Source organism: Anopheles coluzzii, chromosome 3 (assembly GCF_943734685.1).
Source record: "Anopheles coluzzii chromosome 3, AcolN3, whole genome shotgun sequence".
NCBI lineage: Eukaryota > Metazoa > Arthropoda > Insecta > Diptera > Culicidae > Anopheles > Anopheles coluzzii.
In genome coordinates, this window is record NC_064671.1 from 78,855,696 (window position 1) to 78,875,688 (window position 19,993).

Below are 19,993 nucleotides of genomic sequence, written 5' to 3' on the forward strand. Positions count from 1 at the left end.
GTTTTAAACTTTGCCATACATTTTGCTGCCCACCCAAATGGAACTGTTTCCCACCCTCCCTTTGTGCAGCCCCACGAACCGAACCGCGCACCATCTCTAATATCCAATAACTGTCATCATTGAAAGTTTTCGCAACATAACTTTTCGCGCGGGGTGATGGTGTGAATGAATGGAGGGAAGAAATGGTAACATAAAGAGCGAAGAAAAAAAATTCCCATTGCTCATTTCTTTATGGTGTGTTCACAAGCATGCTTAATTTGCGGTAGGTGCATACTGGCCAAAAAAAAACTTCCTTTCATGGCAGAACATGCCATTTCGCTGGGTATGGCTGAATTCTAGGCCTGGCAGCATGCCAATCGCGAGAACCGCTCAAGGTTTTTTGGGTGTGGATTGAACGGCGAATGTTTTGCAGAAAGAAATGCCATCTTTGGTGCAATGATTGGTGTAATCGTAAAAGCTATCGTCCCAGTTAATTGATTCTGTGGCCTATTTGTGCACAAAATCATGCGCGGTTAAGGGAGTGGGTGTGTAGTGAATGAGTTTATATATTTTTTTTACTTTTATCATTTTCTTGCTTGCTCCAGGTTTTGGCACAATGTCTATCGAGCGTAGAAAGATTTATGACATGTAAATGGAATCCTGGGAGACTTCTGAAAATGGTAGATGAAACTAAAATAAAAATACTCAAAACAGTTCACTATTTGAATGCGCTTAATTTCCGTTAGTGAGCTTCTTCTCAAATTTCAAATAATGGTTTCCGCTAGTCGCGCACAGATGGCGCTAGCGGCACAAACAAGATTTCTTGCGTTCGAATAGATGTCGCGCTCTTGACGGGAACAGAAAATCACTATGAGCCGTTTGTTGATCACAATACACCTAACTTTTATTACCCTTAAAAGAACAAAATATGAGTTTTTAAGTAATAATCAAATACATTTCTACAAAAAAAATTGTTGTAAAATCACTTGCGTTTGCATTTGCTCCAACTTAAAAGCTTACTAGCGTACTGCACGTTCACTACTACCCCCCAAACTGCAGCATGAACGTTGGTATACACTTTCATTAGCATTCCCAACTTTCGTCCCGATACCCAGTCGGAACCGATGCCGAGCTTCTCCGCTAGCGCAAGCCGCTTGAACCGCTTTAGTAGTCGCGACTTCTTATCTTGCGCCAGTCGGTACACAAGGAACGTTTTCCTCCGCATCCGGACGTCTATCGGCTGCCCAGGCGTAAAGCGTTCGTGTTCGGCTGATAAGCTGCAATCGAACCACCACCAGCTCGGTTCCGGAGAGCCACGGACTCCGTCAAGATTCAGTGACTACCACTGAGCCATTATCGCACGCTTGGATGCGTTCGATCGCAAAAGAAACCGCAGTCAGCAGGGCTTTTGTTTCATCTTGCTCCAGCTACAAGCGCAGCCAGCGGTTTCAGTGCAGTGTAACGTTTGATCCACAGCTACATTTGCAGCTGCAGTCAAGTGGTGACAAATTAAATTATCGCAAACGCAAACGCTACGGTTCGTTGTATTGGTGCTGCCCACATTCCTTCGCGCAATTGGTGCCTGGCGCTGGTGATGTTTGTGTTTGTCATCAACAGTCACACAATTAAAGATGACTTACTAGTGTAAACACGAGGGTGTGTGGAATAAAAAAATAAACAACACCAGGAACCTAAGTAGTAGTGCTCTATCGAGATCAGCGTATGTTCTATCAAGTGTGCGCAGGCAGTGCGATCACTCTAGTTGTTACACGATTTTTTTAGTGTAAAACCATTAAAAAAAACCCCAAAAAAATCCTCATCATACAGTTAACTTTGAGTAATGGACCCGGTTGCGACAGTGTCACAGTTGGTTGCCATAGTAAAGGCGCTCTTTTCGCGAGTTTTCGGGCGTATCCGGCGGTGGTGGCATCGACGCAATTACAACCGGCTTTCCCCGCTGGACGATGGCATCATACCGAGTAAGTACCCCTCAACCCCGTAGGGCGTTCGGTTTGCTATGCATAAGTGATAAGTGATTTCAGTTTTTGCTCCACATTTTAACCCAGAAGGCATTTAGGTTGGGTTGCTCATAATCATACCAACGGGCGAAAGCAACCCAGCGGTGTGTTTTGCGTGTGTGCTGTTATTTATATTTCGGTCACTAAGGTGCAAGAAACCCCCCGAACGAGCGTGTGCGTCTGTGCTCGAGAGCGGAAGAGAGAGAGAGAGGGAGAGAGATATGTTTTACAGAGCGCAGGCGCACTTTACGCCGGGTGTCCGTCAGTGTGGAGAAAGCAAAACAAAATCAGCTGTTCACGAGCTGTACGCTGTGCCGGAATTGCGAGAAACGTTTGACTCCGGAACGAACGTTCGATGAATCGAAGGTATTCGTATAACAGATTGATATCGGTGCAATACTAAAATTTTGAACGGACGCATACATTTTTCATGCCGTATGGCAAGCAAAGGAACTATTTATTGTTCACAAAGAAGGCTTTGGGTGCCTGAAAGCTTTGAGCTTAACATAACATCGATACAATGACAACCGCTTTTGCTATGGAAAGCGGTGGAGTGTTTTGTGAAGGATGAATATAAATTTCTTTCCTATTTTAGTGGTGGTTTTATGTTTTCGTTGCTGAGGAGGTAAAGTTAGAATTCAATAATTGAACTTTTGTTTTACATACGTTCTAAAAATATGTACCCTGGATAGTTGATTGTTAGTTTGACTAAAAAGTTTGCGTTTGGACAAAAAACCCAATGTGGAAAAACGTGTCAACTAAAAAGCACAATTTATGGTTATAAAAATGTTGCGGCAACATTTGGCTCATAGCAACACGTAAGAATATACAATTTTTTCTTTCAAAACATGTTCTGACAAATGATCAGAAAAATTACTTAAAATTAAATCGCGATTATATGATGTCTCGTTTGAATTTTAAAGCGTCATAAAGAATTTTTAAAGTGTCATAACAAATATATACGTGAAACAAAGCGATTTGTTTGTCATACTAAAATATATTCCCACAACATTATTATTATTATTATTATAATGACAATGCCTGGACATTTTAGTTATCCATGAAATAAGATTGTCTTAGAGCTGCATACGAACCTAGTATTCTCATTGCTGGGATAATACCTGAAAATAAGACCCAGAATAGAGAATATAACAGCAGCTTCTTAAGCCGCGGTACAATGGGGCTTTCTCAAGCCGAGCAAAATATTTCAATCACTCATTATAGTTTCTTAGGCCCTCAAAAATAGCTCTCAACTCGCGAGCCCGTGACCGTCGTCAGGTATTATCATTAAAGAAAAACTAATACAGTAACTCCAGCTTTATTGATGATGATGTTGATGATGATAATGATGATGATAAGTCTCACCTCTTACCACAACACATGTTCCTAACATCCTTTACGTAGCTCGCCAAGAACCAACTATTGGATCCGGCGCACTACTTATCAGAACACGACTGCAACATGCATATGGCCAGTTCTACTAGTGCCAATGGTTGGGTCTACGGCACTACCTTCCGAAGCAGGTGACCCCTAATGTATCTGGAATTGACCACTTACAATCATCAATGAGTGAATCTTGTTGTGATCTCCCAGACCGTGTGCAAACTGTAAATTCTCCCAAACAGATCCCGAATTTCCTCTTTTACGCGCGCGTGTCTCAAACCTATGATAACTCTTTTTTATATTTAAATTCTCATTTATATAAAGAAAAATATATAATCATCATCATCAAGATTTGGAGTTTTTAATAGGAAAAAGGATTTGGTCGCACATGTTTATAACCCTAGCCAATTATAGCATTGAAAACAATATGCAACGTAGTTACCGACAAGCGTATAGAACAATGACTCAATTTTGCAGATAGCCGATTGTTGCATCGTCAACGTTCTCAACGCTTCTCAAAAGTCTCTCAAATAGAGTTTGTGCCGATTCCACAAACGTTGAGAACGCAGTTTTCTGAAATGCACTGATGAGTGCCTGAGAAAATGATCGTTGAGAAAGTTTCTCAAGCCCCGGGGCTTTAGCCTCCAACCGTGCAAAACCAATATGTACTGTTTTTAGGCCGGATTAAAAAAGGAAACAGTTTCAGGACATTCATGGGCAAGATAGCAGTTCCATGAATGGAATGGAGGTAAAGGTACGGGATCTGTTCCAGGAGTGGGATTTGAGATCAGTTCCAAGAACAGTAGGGGCTCAATGTTAATTCTGGCATGGATTGGAGATTCGTTGCTCGACCAGTACGGGTTTGGGAGCAATTCTAGGATCGGTATAGGGTCGAGATCCATTCCAGGGCTGGCATAGCATCAGGTGCAGTACTAAGACCGCTATCAGCTTCAGGATCTATATGGGATTGTAATCTACCTCAGAAGCACTATGGAACCAATAGCAGAACCAATATGATTTTGATACAGTTTCCAGGAGCTGTTTTAGAAAAAAATCCAGCACGGGTATGGGTCATGTGTTTTTACCGTTTGTTAGAAAATAATTGTGCAAAGACTGAAATATTTGTATTGTGTGCCTAGTGACGTTTTATCTTATGTTGTTGTAGCTAAAGTTATAATGTACTTACACATATTACATATACACACATAACCTTCCAACATCACATCATACACTTGATCCAGATTTAAAACTTCCTTAAGATGAAATATAGAACATCAGCAAAAATCCTATTTTTCTTCAACAAGGCGTTGGCAAAGAAAAATAAATAATTACCTCCTTCTATCTCAAAGAATGCTGGCCTATAATGTTCTAGAGATATTCATTTTATAAACTTCAAATTAAACATCGAGTGCGTCACTCAATATTCCACCCAGCAACCTTTCACAGCAGTAAAACACACACTTAAACAATGAAACCTTCCATTATAAAAACGAAAAAAAAACAATCCTCCCATTCACGATCGATAGCAACCGATACTCTCGCTATAAAAATCATATTTTGAAGTTCCCTGTTCTTAATGGAAATATTTATAATTTACCTACGAATGTGCAACCCAAGCTGCACTACCCTTGCGGTGTGCGGTGCTTGCGTAGCGTGACGTACCGACAACGAGAGAGATTTTTTTTTTTTGCTTTTTCATTTGAGCACTGGCTGAACCCGCCCGACATAAAATCAATTCATTCCCGCAGACCCGCACGATCGTAAATAGTTCATACGTTTCGTGCGAGTCAAAACACGGAACGGAAAAAAATCATCATCCGACAAGCGCTTCCACTAACTGTCAGTCAACCTTGGCGTGGAACTGGGTTCGCGTTGTTACGGTTTGGAGTGAGCCTGGAAACTCTGCCCGCCCAAAAAATGCCACTTCACAGAAGCGTTGTGAGCGTCGCTTTCGGCCAATGCTTAATGCATGCAAGCTCCACTAAAATCATCACATTAAGTGTACTATTGGAAAATTGTAGGTTCTCGAACGTATCATCAAAATTGAGGCTGGCGCAAACACGTTAATCTATATAAATTACCCGTTTTTGAAACAGTTTCTCCTCGCACAATAAATGCCACCCTTGGTTATCGTTGCCTGCTACATTTCATCAACATTTCACTGCCAGCACACAATCGTACACTGCGTACAATGTTGATTCGGCTGCGTTCTACGGCCAGCGATAAACACAATCTGCTGGAATATATGGCTGGATCATAAAAATATCACACCCAAAACAACAGCCATCCGACGACAAAGTAAAGCAAACGATGCCAAACGCATACTGCCACAATGTATTTGGAGCTATTTGTTTGCCGGGGAAAACGAACCGTGCCGCCAATGTTAGGTCAACATTGACCTACAGTAACGTGTCCGGGTGACTCATCCATCCTTTTACCGGCATCACTCACGACATGCAGATTGCGTGTTGCATGCAGTACTACTTGCTGGATCATAAAAGCAACGTGAGAGTGACACCATTAGCTTGCAATTTTTCCAAAACAGTGTTATGATGTGCATAATTCGCAAACATAAAAGAAAGGGGAAATCATACCCCCTTCAGGCTGTCATCTAGCTCGCCAGTAAAGCTCATCAGTACGCTGAAGCTATCAGAGTCATAGCAAATGACCTGCTCATCAGTAACGTCTCCTTTTGCCTTGGTATTGCTATCACGAAGCAGGTGACAGCTTCGGGAAACAGATCCATTAGATTGTCTAAAAGGGAAGACACACACACACACAAATACATAAAAGGATACTTTTCTACTTTCCCCCGATTTTTCTAACTATATTACACTATCCTTGGCAGGTGTTCCAGCCTAGGTGTGGCACCTTTGCTTTGCTAGAACATTTTCCAACCCTAGCCCTGTCGGTAGCCAGCCGACCAAAAACTGCAAGGTGTGCCTGTTATCAAAGACCATCCTCACTGGCCATTAACTCGCGAACATTAAAACCAGGTTGATGGTTGCATTTCACCAACCCAGAGTAAGAATAAGCAGCACGAAACTCCCTGCCCTACCTTTCATCGGACCTAAGCTAGACGAAGGACCTGTCATCTCGGCTGACAGCTGTGATCCTGTGGGAAATGGGCCGTGCTGGCCTACACAGCGCCGCGACAACGATATCGATTACCGCTGTAACATTGTGTTTGGATTATGTCTTCTCGCTTGGTGGTGATTTGATTACACTCCTATTGTCACCATGCGTGCGTGACACTGGGTGATCAGAATGCCTGGGGAACCGTCCCGCGGTTTAGGGAACAAATCACACTGTCTTATCACCCTGGTTGCATCACCGGGATTGGGTTTGGTAGGGGTAAAATTTGGCCAAATCTCATCAAATTGAAGTGATGTTGCTGGGTTGAGTTCGGTTCTAGTCCATTCATGCAGAAAAGTAATGCAATTGGGACTATTTATTAAGAAAGCTCATCGCCAGCGTATGGGAAATCTAGATTGTACAAGACTCAAATAAAAAAGACGTCAAATTACTAATTAAGGAAAATTTGCTTGCGTGACTTAAGCTGAAAAAGCTTCAACAGTTGTCAAGTATTTACATCACAATCATGTTTCAGATCTTCCACATGATTTTCATCACGTCTCAAGCTAGATTGAGTCTGACAGTTCTTTGTGGTGTGTTGAAAATCATGTGTATGAATTGACATTTTATTATGATGCAAATAAACCATTTGACAGCAGTTGAAAAACAAATTGAAGGTGGTGAATAATTATGTGTACATTCGAAAGTGACATAGAAATCCCTATACAGTCTTTCCCCGACTTCGAGAGGAAGTCTAATATCACGTTTTACAGCCTAAATATACTTAATATATAAATAATGATTTTTGGTTATTTTTATCGTTACTGATTGTACTGATTCGGCGGAAAAAAATGTACTGATTTGACATATGAACTGTCAAAAATAAAAATTCGCGTAACTCGGGGAAAGACTGTAATGGAATGAAGTATTTTAAAAATAAGTATAAAATAATGTATAATTATGCAGTATTTGGTCATGAAGATTCAAACCCGTTTCAAACAATATTTTTAATTTAGTAAAAGTATTAAAATACATTTTCAAAACAAATAAATAATATTCCAAAATAGACCTCAATAAGAGAATTGCCATTTTTGTAAAAAATATACTAAACAAAATATTAAAATTATTCCATGTGAAAGGCTGAAATTTCAGCCTAAACTATCACATAATAGATGCATACTTTTAGGCACAAAATGCATACATTTAGGAGCTATGAAGATACAAAAACAATATTTATTTACAGTTATTTGATGTATGATTTTGTATGATTAAACTACCGGTGCTTCTCTCCTTAATGATATTTGTTAAATCTTCATTTCAAACAATATCTTATTCATAAAATTACTTTAACAAACTCTAAAAAATCATATTGCATTCCTTTAGGCGCCATAAAGATTGGTAATAAAAAATCGAATTAAAAAGAGACATTTTAATAAGATTTCATGGTTAATACAATATTAAGCATCTCAATCAACACACCATCATACCTTCTTACCAATACGGTTTTCAACCAGGGCATTCAACTACTAAACAAATTGATAGATTAACCACAAACATCAAAACACAGCGAAATATTAAAAAATCTACTGGTTTTGTGATGCTAGATCTAGAAAAAGCGTTCGATACGGTATGGCACCAAGGGCTTTTGTACAAACTAATTTCTTTAAATTTTCCTCCGAACATCATTCAACTGATTCAGTCATTTTTATCCGATAGAAGCTGTTTCGTGCAAATAACCTCTTCGAAATCAAATGACATTCACCCACCTGCCGGATTACCCCAAGGCAGCGTGCTGTCACCCGTTCTTTTCAACATATTTACAAGCGACCTGCCTAAAACAAAATCTGTAAAAAAATATTGTTTTGCAGATGACTTTGCTATGAGTAGTTCGGATTCCAATCCAAAATCTATTATTAAAAACCTCAACAATGGGATTAAAAAATATGTGACATTTTGTAAAACTTGGAAATTAAAAATCAACGAGGAAAAATCTGAGGCCATATTTTTTACACGTTGCACTAGCGCATATAAATTACCAGATCGTAATCTAAAAATAAGTGACTGGGATATTGCTTGGAAAGATAATGTAAAGTATTTGGGATTGTTTTTGGATAAAAGGCTCACCTTCAGGAAACATATAGAGGAAAAAGTAATAAGTGGATCAAGACTTATAAAAATTTTGTATAGCTTCATAAACAAGAATTCTAAATTGAACTTAAAAAACAAACTGTTACTTTATAAAACCGTAATTAGGCCAACAATTCTTTACTCATCTAAAATATGGGCAAATTGTGCAAATGTTCATATAAATAAGTTACAAGTATTTCAGAATAAGTTCTTGAAAAGAGTGCTAAACCTTCCCCCATGGCATAGCACATTTGATATACATAGAATTACTGGTTTTGAACTAGTAAAAAAATTTTGTTCGTAACACATAAGTTTTGTAATGCCAGTGAAGGCACAATTGTAAATAACTAGATTATAATGTAGATGTAAAAATAGGAGTAAGGACTAGTACGTAGGATTATCTTAAGGTAAAACAATCAGAGGGTTTTTTTTCTAATTTTTCCCGATCTACTTCAATTCAGGTAAAGATGTACAATTCAAATACGTAAAGCGTTATAACAATCAGGTTATTGAGTAGAGGTCAATCGATCGGAACCAATGTATAATTCGTGGAATATTGTTACAAAACAAATCAATAAATTACATACTTACTTACTTACTTACTTACTTACATGGTTAATACAATAAATTCCTTTTTTAAATTTCACTATAATTTTATCATTCTTTCCCTCAATTAATACAATTGCAACATTTTAGCTTTTTTTAATCAATCAATGCTTTCATGCCAATTCCTATAACGCACAACCCCTAGGAGGATTGAGCAATGGACACAGCGAAGGAACAGTCGAAGACACTGTGAATCGTGCCGACTCAATCGCCAAATATTTGTGTCGTAAATCGCGGGCACCAATCGCGAGATCGTTCTGAACGCACCCTTCAAATACCGGAATTAAACAATCTTCCGTTCCGAACGCGTCGACTTCTTCGAAAAGAGAGCAAAAGAAAAAAGAAATGGAGTGAGCTCTTCGAAAGGCGCACAGAAAATGCCCGCTCCCGATCATTATCGCGTTAACATATTGCGCTTTTTATGACCCAGAATGCCACGCAACCACCAGCACGAGTCGTAAGGTTTATTTTCTCCCATTCAGCCCCATCTCCCGTGATAAGGAACGCCTAATGGGGAAAGCTTTCATTTCGCTAATCGATTCCGCTAACCAGCGCTGCTGCGCGACGACCGACAGTGAGCCGTAGTTGGCTGGAGTGGAGTTTTTCCAACCCACTGTTCACGTTCCCTTATATTTGATTTCATTTTGGGAGAGTGGGCTACAAAAACGAAATAACAAAAATAAAACCCCCTAAGGGAACAAAACCTAACCCGTCCAGGCTCGTGATTGTTTCATCTCTAATCCAGTTGCCCGGCGGGATGGCGGATGCCAGAGCTATCATTTAATTGCCGCATGGTAACCAGCTTTTTGTCGCTCCCTCTTTTTAAGCACCCCGTGACAGTTTAAGCTGCATCGTGAGCAAAATGCAATTTATATTATCCCATCCTGCAGATCGCTGTTTGTTTTCGGTGAAGTGAGGTAGTCGGTAAGGGTTGTTTTTTGTTTTTGTTTTGTTTTGGCCACCTTCTACAGCAACAAACACAAAACAGGCAAACAGGCAAGCAGCCATGCAGCTGGAAAGTTTAGTCATTTGTCGTGACCTTATCTCGCTGCAGAGGTGCATTAAACAGCTTCGAACGAAGCTGCACACGCGGAGGAGCAAATTTGCAGCGCATAAAAGCTCATCTGTTCGTGTGGAGTTTATCGTTCGGGTGGAGGGATATTATTTTACGGAATAAACGCTCTCCGCCTAGCACAAGGCAGCTGGGAAAACTTTGCACTGCCACTTATTTCGTGTGCTGCCCTTTAAATTGTCTTTAAAGTGAGGGTGTGTATGTGTGTTTGAGTTTCGGCAGCCTACGAAGACGACGAATGAACGAACCGATTCAGCACTTTGAGCATATATTTTCTGCTGACAACAATGGTATAAATAAATAATTTATAGTTTCTTGAACGCTCTCCAAGTCCAGAGTGAAAGCGGACGAGCAGTGACATCTAAACCGATTTCCAAGCCATTAGAATCTACCAACGGCAAACGAACAGGAGGGGGAAAAAAGAAAGAAAAAAAGAAAACTTGCCTAAAAAACTAAAATCAAAGACTAGACTTTTCTCTTCAATGTTCAATGATTCAATGTTTTGCCAAGCTAGGTCTAAACAAACAGCCCTCCCCCGGTTCGGCGTGGGTTTGAGAAAATGTTGGAAGAAGACGATGCTTTCCTTCTCTTAAAACCGCCTTTCTAGAACCATTATTTAGTTAACATCCCTTCGTTTGCATAATCTTTTATGGACACAGTTCATCTACATAAGAAGATGCTCTGCGAGGTTCTAGAAATATTGCTGTAAACCAAAACTTCTCCGGATGTAGAGGAAATGTGGCTGAAATACCAAAGCTTTATTGCCCCGGTCAAATTGAGTTATTGAGAGCAACCGATGAAGGATGAACTGTACCCTTCGTTTGCTTATTAGCGTTATGGTTTTTTAATCATATAAGAAACTAAGAGTTTTAGAATTTTACTATATGATTTGAACAAAATTTCAAAATATTCTTGTAAGAAGAAACGTGTAAAAAGACACATCAGAACAGTGAAAGCTTTTGTAACACTCATGTTTTAATAAGGTCATTTTTTCAATTTTTTTATTCGGTCATGTCGTTTTTATGTCAAACATAACCATTTTTTTATTTATTTCTGATTTGGTTGGTGCTATATTGGTAATTTGCGTTTCAATTGCTTCCTTTTCCTGTATGATTTTTTTCTTATTAGCTTATGTGGTTTAATCTTATATTTGTATTTAAGCTTATATTTAATCTTAATTTAATTGTTTCTTACTTTTAATTTCAACATAAATAATATGTTTTAAACGATTATGCCTTTTTGAACCGTTCCTCCTGAATGAAAAAAATTAAAATATTTCATACAAAAACTGTATGAGTGTCTATAGTACTATGAAAAGTCTCGTAAAGTGAGCGATCAACAGCAAATTTCTTTCGCGAACCTAGGGGGCCTGTCCATTACCAGGCACTATGAACGAAAGCTTTTTTCATAAACTTATGACCAATATACAAAAAATGGTGTTTTGTGCGAGACGATAATTTTTAATAAAAGGTATACTTTTTTGTAAGTTTCGAACCTATTTCACTACCAAAAGTCGTTCCGAAAAAAATGCACACACGCGCCCGCCGATGGACACCTTGCACCGGGGGCCGGTTTTTAATTAATTTTCTATTTCAAATTTCATCACCACCTAATGGTATAAATATTTACTCAACGAAACACACACACCCCCAGCCGAGCGTTTGGGCCGTTCCTTTCGTTCGACCGTGGAGGCGCATGGTACGCCCACGCCGAGCGTAAGGTGGCCTCGTCTGCTGGTAGGTACAACTTCATGCCATCCCGCTCCACACTACCGGCTCCAAACCACTCCACGTCCAATGCAGCGAAGCAGCTACGAGGCAAAATAAAATTGTCTATTATTCATCATTTCCGGCAATCATCTGGTGTGGCTGAGCATGTGCCACCCGCCCCGTGATAGTAGCGCCCAAAGATGCGGCCGGGTAAAGTGCAGCTCGCCGCCGAGAGTCGTAAAGGCTGGCGTCATAAAATGCGTCCTCGTCCTCGTGGCGTCGTCGGTTGGTTTCCTTCTGGCCCCGAGCATAGTTTGCTCACCACCCACTATCACGCCCCAAAACCCCACGCCCAGCGAAAGCTGGCTGCGCGAAGGGCCTGATTTGGTTTGCGTTGGTTTTGTTTTATTCTGCTGCCGGGTGTTCCACGTGCTGATGACATTTAAAGAAAAAGCTGCTTTGAAAATCGAGCCCAAAACATCCGCCCTTTACTGGCCCGGGGCGAGCTTTCCGAAAGGGGGAGGAAACAAGGTGGAAGGCAACATTATACCAACGCTCAATGGACACCACCACCAAACGGGTACACCCTACGGCGGTAAACACACCAACCAGTCGGCCCATTGGCCACAACACAACACAATGCACACAGCCAAACGCAACTTTGCTCGAGGGAGTTAAAGGGAGACTTTCCCAATTATCGTACAGCGCCGACTTACACCCCGTCGTGGGGTGGCCGTCCGTCCGTCCAAACGACGTTATGATAATCAACTTCATTCAAGTTAAAGCTGCTCAATGAAAGCTGCCGATCGCTTGGTTTGGTGCGACATTGTCCTTGTTGGGGGGTTTTTTGCTCCGTTTGCCAGCCCCGAAATTGGATGTGGTACCGAATGAGTGCCATTTTGTGGCCAGCGGGGAGACTGTGCTGATGGAGGGAAGGTTTGCCCTGTGGTAGTAAAATAAGACCACCGCGCACACACACACACACTGGTAGTGCTAGTGGCGATCAAACGATACCAAACCGGAGCATGGTTTTAATCCATCTTGTTCTCATTCTCGTTGTTTTTTCTCTCCTTTCTTTCTTTGATTTCGCTATCCAGCTGGTTTAGTGGTGCTAACAAGGTGTTGAGAAGGTTTAGAAAATGTTTATTTGCCTTCCCGAGCAGGGAAAATTGTATCGTTTAACTACCGTTTTATTTCAATTGCATACTTTTAGGCGTTTCAATAAATTTCGTTTAAATTGCATAAGCTCAGGCGTATTCTATATACCACCCTGAATGGTATGCATATCGCCTTACATTGTGAGCTGTGTATTAATTTTTCTAGTTTATTTGGTTCGTATTCTCTCAAGTGTCTTCGAAGAAAACGTAAGAAATAGTGTATGATTGAGCTTTTAAGAACACTTTGCTGTTTTAATTTGCAACCATTCTATGACTGTTCTTCTTTTTATTTTTCTTTATTTCTTGCTCGGTGTAGTTTGATTAATAATTTATTTTATTTTTTATAACTTTTTGTCTTAATTTATACAAAGGTTCACTCTTGCAATCATTTTTCAAAATCAATTTGATTATGTCTAATGTTTTAAAAGGGTTTTTTTCTGCTAACCAATAAAGCTCTTTGAAGCAATACACAAAATAATTTACCAACGTATAGGCAATTGCAACACACACACACCCAATCTTCCCTTGCCCCAAAAAAGAACCAAAAGGCGGTGGCTTTAAAAAAAATCTAAACATGAAAAAGCACCCCAAACCACCGCAACGAACTGTGGAAACTGCTACCCCAATCGACGATATAAACAAAAATAAATCCCACCGACCCTCCAATGCCTATCGTTCGTTCGCCTGACGGCGTCCTTCGGCAATTCGGCATTCGAACGTACGGCGGTGGGCGACCACGATTTCAACCAAACCACGTGGACCTGCGACCGTACTCGGGCTTTCCCACAATTCTCTCTATCTCTCTCGTTGCCTCGTTTCTTCATTTCGCTTTTTATTTTATTTCATTTCCCTTCGCACGTATGCGAATCCTTCTTCTGGTGGAGTCAGTGCGATTGAAGTGTGTAGTGCCGAGTAGAAGTAAAACCGAAAAAATATTTCCAAAAAAAAAACTGCTCCAAAACACAAACACAGTGCAGTGACATGATGCCGAGCAACGAGAACATCGAGCGTCCGACTTTTTCCCGGCGACTTTTCTGTGTCACAACCGGGGGCGGGCTGGAGGTTATGCCTGGCTTTCGCTCGGTTGCTCTCCCTCTCTCTTTCTCTCTCTCTCTCCCGCTCATCTACGGCTAGCTCACCCAAGATCGAAGAGACCGCACCGCACCCCCAGCAAGGACGCAAACCAGGACGAAGGTAGGCAGGTCGATTCGCGCGCCCGCTCGGATGCCCGAACGGGGACGCACCAACACATGCGCACCGCTCGCACCGTGCGGCGGGTGTACCCCGGTTTGCCCGGACACGGCAACGGAGAGTTCGGCTTTCGCGTGTGCAAGCGAATTTGTCGAACGCAGGGACGAACCACAAGATCAGTTGCCGCAGGAAGCTCGGCCCGTGACAATCGAAAAACAATACGCGCTCCCGCGCCGTGCTCGCTTCGGCCACGCTCACGTGAAAGCGGGGCCCCGGGGAGAAAACCCGGGAAAACCATAACGCGCTTTTGTTCCGCGAACGGAAGGCGAAAGGAACGAATCAAAAGAAGGAGGAAAAAAGAACGAATGTTCCGAGTTTAAGCTGCCAAAAAAAATCCCCCAAAACAGCAAGCATAAAGTGTGCGTGAATTTGCGTGTGCGTGAAGGATAAAAGCAAAACAATGTAAATCGTGGCTAGCTGGGTGACTTCAGTTGTGATGAAATTGGAAAACGAAAACGGCAAACGCCCAAAAGTGAGCTTTCGTGGTTAGTGAGCAAAACTCCCGACAAGAATTCAAACCAAACAACCGAATCAATTCACCGCCAAAAGTGCCCACCCGTGAAAAATTGGGAAATAACCCGCGTTCCTAAACGCGTCTGATAAGTTAACAGGCACACATGGGCACACAGCAGCCCCGGTGCCAGCTGCCCCTCAACCGTGAAAGGATACGGTGAGCCAATTTTATAAGCACATCGTGCCGTCGTGCCTCCAGCAGCAGCAGCAGCAGCAGCAAACGTAATGTGTTCCAATGCGCTAAACCATGGAAATGGTGCGGGCGGATGGGAATGAAAAATTATGTCCTGCACCCCGGGGGGCGGTAACGGTGGAAACGGTGCGCGCGGTTGGGAATGATTGCTAGTAGGTCGAGCCTCCACGTGTGATGCTGCTATTTCTATTAGTGTTGGTGTGTGAAAGTGTGTTAAAAAAAGTTGTGCACAAGTGTTAGATTATGCGTGTGAGATGCTAAGAAGTGTAAGGAAGTGAAGTGTGTTAGAAATTAAGATAAATTATTAAGGTTGCTTTATGTTTCGAGTTTTCTGTTCAATAAGTAATAGCTTTATTCAAACCTTAGTTTATTTTAGACAATTTTTAACTTTAATATTTCTATTTATTATTTCTCATTATTCAATTTATCATGGCATTAGGCACACAAAACATCCAAAAAATCCAATCTACCAGATCAGCACTGCCTTCTTCTTACTTAATATGAAACGAGCTGCCATCAATTTCCATTTTTGAAATATACCTTTTTAATCAGAAAATAAATAATATACTGACCAAAAACTAATTTACAAAAAAAAAAAACAGAAAATAAACAAATAACAGACGCAAATAATGACGTACATTAGTTAATAATTTTATTATTATTATTATTTTGTATGTAATTTGAGCTCACAATGAGTTGTTCCTAGTAGTGTTTTGACTGAAATTTATCCTTTTTTGTCCTATTAATAACAATTTCTGCCATTCAAGTGAAGCCAAACACATGAAAAATAGTAGCAAGTAACAACACACTCACTCAAATGCATATTCTTGACCGCAAATAATCGTTAATCCCAAACTACCACCCGCACCAGTGAGAAAATCACTTGCTGAAAGAGAAATTAAGGCCAAAACCACTTTAAATCCACCCTCGCGCGGATGCATCAAAAACACGGCTGCCAGCCCATTTTAACAACATCTTGCCACGGTTTTGCGGTCGTTCGCGATAGCAGATCTGCTCCATCTCGCGTTAAAGGGGGACGTTGCAAAAAAACAACACTTCTACCCCTTGCGTTGCCTCCACCAACCACCCAACGGCACCGCGTTTTAGATGTTTGTTAGGGAAAATCTGTCCATCACCTTCTGAACTCATCGTCGAAACCGAGCAGCGAACCGAACGCAAGGATCGGCTTAAAGTTATTTTCGTATTGTCCCGACCGCCTCCCCCAATGCCGATCAAAACTATCGCATCGCTAAAACCAAACACCATGCACCCCGACCCGGCAGGGGCGCTTTTTCATCGACGGATTTGTGTCGAGGAATTCATATTGAACGTGCCCTGCCGCGTACTGCATCCAGCGTTGACCCCACCCGCTGACTTACTTTTCCCACTGCCCACGGTGTGACGGGCGGGTAATATTTTTTGCGCCAATTGTAAACCATTTGGCACGTGCTGTGGCAAGCAGGGCGAATAGTAGTAAATACGCCAACATTCCATCGTAAAATTTCCACCGTGACTGACCGTGAGCGCGAGTGAGCGTCGCTGCAAGATGAATCTCTGTTGCTGGCCCCGAGCTGCATCGGCCCGAAGAAATGCGTTCGGCGTATGATTGACGGCGAACCAAACGAACCATTTGAATGCATGTTACTTACTTACTTACTTATCCGGCGCTACAACCGCTTTGCGGTCTTGGCCTGCCTCAGGAGTGTCCGAAACCGCTCACGGTCTCGCGCCTTCGTCTGCCAGTCCGTTATCCCGGCCTTAATGGCGGACGCCTCCACGCCATCTTGCCACCTCAATTTGGGCCTACCACGCCTCCTCTGTCCTTGTGGACGGCCTAAAAAGACTTTACGGGCTGGGTCGTCCGTTTCCATGCGTACAACATGGCCAGCCCACCGGAGCCTGGCGAGCTTAATACGCTGTACGACAGTGAGGTCGCCGTACATCTCGTATAGCTCGTCATTATAGCGGCTCCTCCATTGTCCTTCCACACATACGGGGCCAAGTATCCTTCTGAGCATCTTCCTCTCGAACGCGGCTAAGAGGGCTTCGTCAGATTTGGACAGTGTCCATGTCTCAGAGGCGTATGTGAGTACTGGTACTATATAGGTACTATATAGTCCCAGCTTCGTCCGTCGCGACAGGTTCTTTGAGGTGAACTGCTTTTTCAGGCTGTAGAATGACCGGTTGGCAGCCAGCATCCTTGCGCGCAACTCAACTTCCATACTGTTGTCGTTGCTGACCTTTGACCCAAGATAGGTGAATTCTGGGACGACTTCAAAAGTGCGTTCACCTATCTGTACATCACGCCTACGTAGATTTGGATTATTTATTGGTAGGTCCGCTGATGTTGCCACCATCAGTTTGGTCTTTGCCTCGTTTATCTGCAATCCGAGGTTCTCTGCCGCCTGCTCAATCCCTTGGTAGGCTTCTGCTACATAGGAGAGCCGCAGACCAATGATGTCTATATCATCAGCGTATGCCAGGATCTGGGTTGACTTATAGAAGATGGTTCCCGTAGTCTCCACCCTCGAGTCGCGGATGGCCCTCTCTAGCGCCAAGTTGAATAGGAGACAGGCAAGCCCGTCCCCCTGGCGCAGACCCTTGGTGGTAGCAAAAGGTCCTGAGAGTTTTCCATCCACCCTCACCTGGCATGTGACGTTGGTCATAGTCATTCTAACTAGCCTTATCAGTTTGGCCGGGATTCCAAATGAGCTCATAGCGTCGTACAGTTTTACCCTGGCTATGCTATCGTATGCGGCTTTGAAGTCTATGAAGAGATGGTATGTGTCGTTTTTGTATTCAGCCATCTTCTCCAAGATCTGCCGCATGGTGAAGATCTGATCAGTGGTTGATTTTCCGTTTCGGAATCCTCTTTGATAGTTTCCTACTATCTCTTCGACGTGCGGGACAAGGCGATCCTGAAGGATCAGGGAGAATATTTTATAGGCGGTATTCAACACCGTAATACCCCTGTAGTTGTTGCAGTCCAACCTATCTCCCTTCTTGTATATGGGGTAGATGATGCCGAGATTCCAATCACAAGGCATCGATTCGCTATCCCACACCTCAGTAACAATTTGATGAATCTCGTTTTCTAGTCGTGCACCTCCATTCTTGACCAGTTCGGCTGCAATTCCGTCGGTTCCGGGTGCCTTGTTATTTTTCAGCCGACGGATAGCCTTTCGTGTTTCATCTATGCTAGGTGGCAGTAGCATGACATTATCTGCTAGTGGCGCTTCTAGCTGTTCGCTAAACTGGTCATTGAGTAATTCATCAAAGTACTGAGCCCACCGCGAGAGGACCTCTGGCTGGTTACTGACCAGATCTCCATCCTTGTTGCGACAGCAGGTTACCTTAGGTACAACGTTGTTTCGGTGACCTGCTATCGCTTGGTAAAACTTTCGTGTCGGTCCGTACGCCTCTCTGGTTTGCTCGAGTTCCCGCATGTTTTGCTCTTCCAAAGCATGCTTCTTGGAGCGGTGAACTCGTTTCTCTTCGCGTCTAAGCCGTGAATATTCCTCTGCGCATGCCCGCGTTCTATGCCGTTGCTGCATTGCTCGGTATGCAGTATTCTTACGTTCGGTCACTTGTCTGCATTCATCGTCGAACCAGCCAGATTTGGTGTTGCCACGACGTGGTGGGAGTATATTTCTTGCACAGTTTATTATTTTTGTTTTTAGAGCGTTCCACCTCTCGCTCGTAGTTTCGTATCTGTCTTCTGGTAGTAGAGACTCTTCTAAAGCGGTTTTGAATTCCTGTTGGACAGCAATGTCCCTTAGAGAGTCCGTGTTGAGCCGAGCCTGCGTGTTTTCTCCGCCCCCATTGGCGCGGGGGCGGGCGATTCTACAACGTATCACTAAGCCAACCAAGTAGTGATCGGAATCGATATTGGCTCCTCGATATGTTCTGACATTTAACAGACTCGACTGTCGTCGGCGGCTTATTAACACGTGGTCGATCTGGTTGAAGGATTCTCCACCCGGGTGCGCCCACGTAATCTTGTGGATTTTTTTGCGCGCAAATTTGGTACTTCCTACAACCAGATTGTTCGCTGCGGCGAACTGGACCAATCTACTACCATTATCATTACTGTGCTCATGCAGACTGTGACAGCCAGTGTATTGGCGGTACATTGGCTCCCTACCGACTTTTGCGTTGAAGTCCCCCAGGATGATTATGAGGTCATGCCTGGGGCAAGCATCTACAATTCTAGCGAGGCGGCCGTAAAAAAGGTCCTTCTCCTCTTCCTCTTTGTCTTCGGTAGGGGCGTGAACGTTTATGAGGCTTATATTAAAGAATTTGCCTCGCATGCGCAGGGAGCATAGCCTATCATTTATAGCCTTGAAATCCATGATTGCGGGTTTCAACCGGGGACCTACGGCGAAACCCGTTCCGAGCACGCGGTGGCGGTCGTGGCAGCTGAAATATATGTCGTAGCAATGCTTACCACGCCTGTTGTGCACACCGTTCCCTAGCCACCGAATCTCTTGTAAAGCTACGAGGTCCATGCTCAGTGTGGCTAGGGCATCATCAAGTTTTTTCAAGGCTCCGGCTTCGCTTAGAGTGCGTACGTTCCATGAGCCCATTTTCAGAGTAGTCCTGGGGCATTGCGTAGGGTCGGTATCGTTGGTTCCGTTTCGATGATTCCTGCATGTTAATGAGGTTGAAAATAAAAAAAGGCATTCGCTGATACTGTTAGAATTATTCTGTCCTATGCCCTTTGAAATATCAATTTTTCAAAGCAAGCCAGGTGATTGCAAATTAAGATTTAAAACATGATAAAAATGCAACAAAACAAATGAGACTTCCCTTTTTTTCATTATTCACGCTTTACCCGCCTGGCTCGATCGATTGATCGGTTTAAAATCGGCTGACATTTCCACCAAACGTTGTGACCGAATTTGCCCTTT

General features: G+C 42.6%; 1 protein-coding gene across 7 annotated transcripts in view; it reads left to right on the forward strand.

The window, feature by feature from the left end:
• The first annotated feature begins 1,167 nt into the window (after nucleotides 1-1,167).
• The window catches only part of LOC120959165 (probable phospholipid-transporting ATPase IA), a 69,918-nt gene continuing 51,092 nt past the window's right edge, over nucleotides 1,168-19,993 (forward strand). For 3 of the 7 annotated variants that reach the window (XM_040382356.2, XM_040382355.2, XM_040382357.2), the window contains exon 1: nucleotides 14,731-15,349. Coding sequence is in view for 1 of the 7 variants with exons in the window: in XM_040382361.2 (XP_040238295.2) it covers nucleotides 1,820-1,958 (139 nt within the window). In the remaining 6 variants the exon portion in view is untranslated. Of the gene's footprint in view, nucleotides 1,959-14,729; nucleotides 15,350-19,993 lie in introns of those variants that run through there. The other 4 variants (XM_040382361.2, XM_040382354.2, XM_040382359.2 and 1 more) reach the window with 4 other exon arrangements.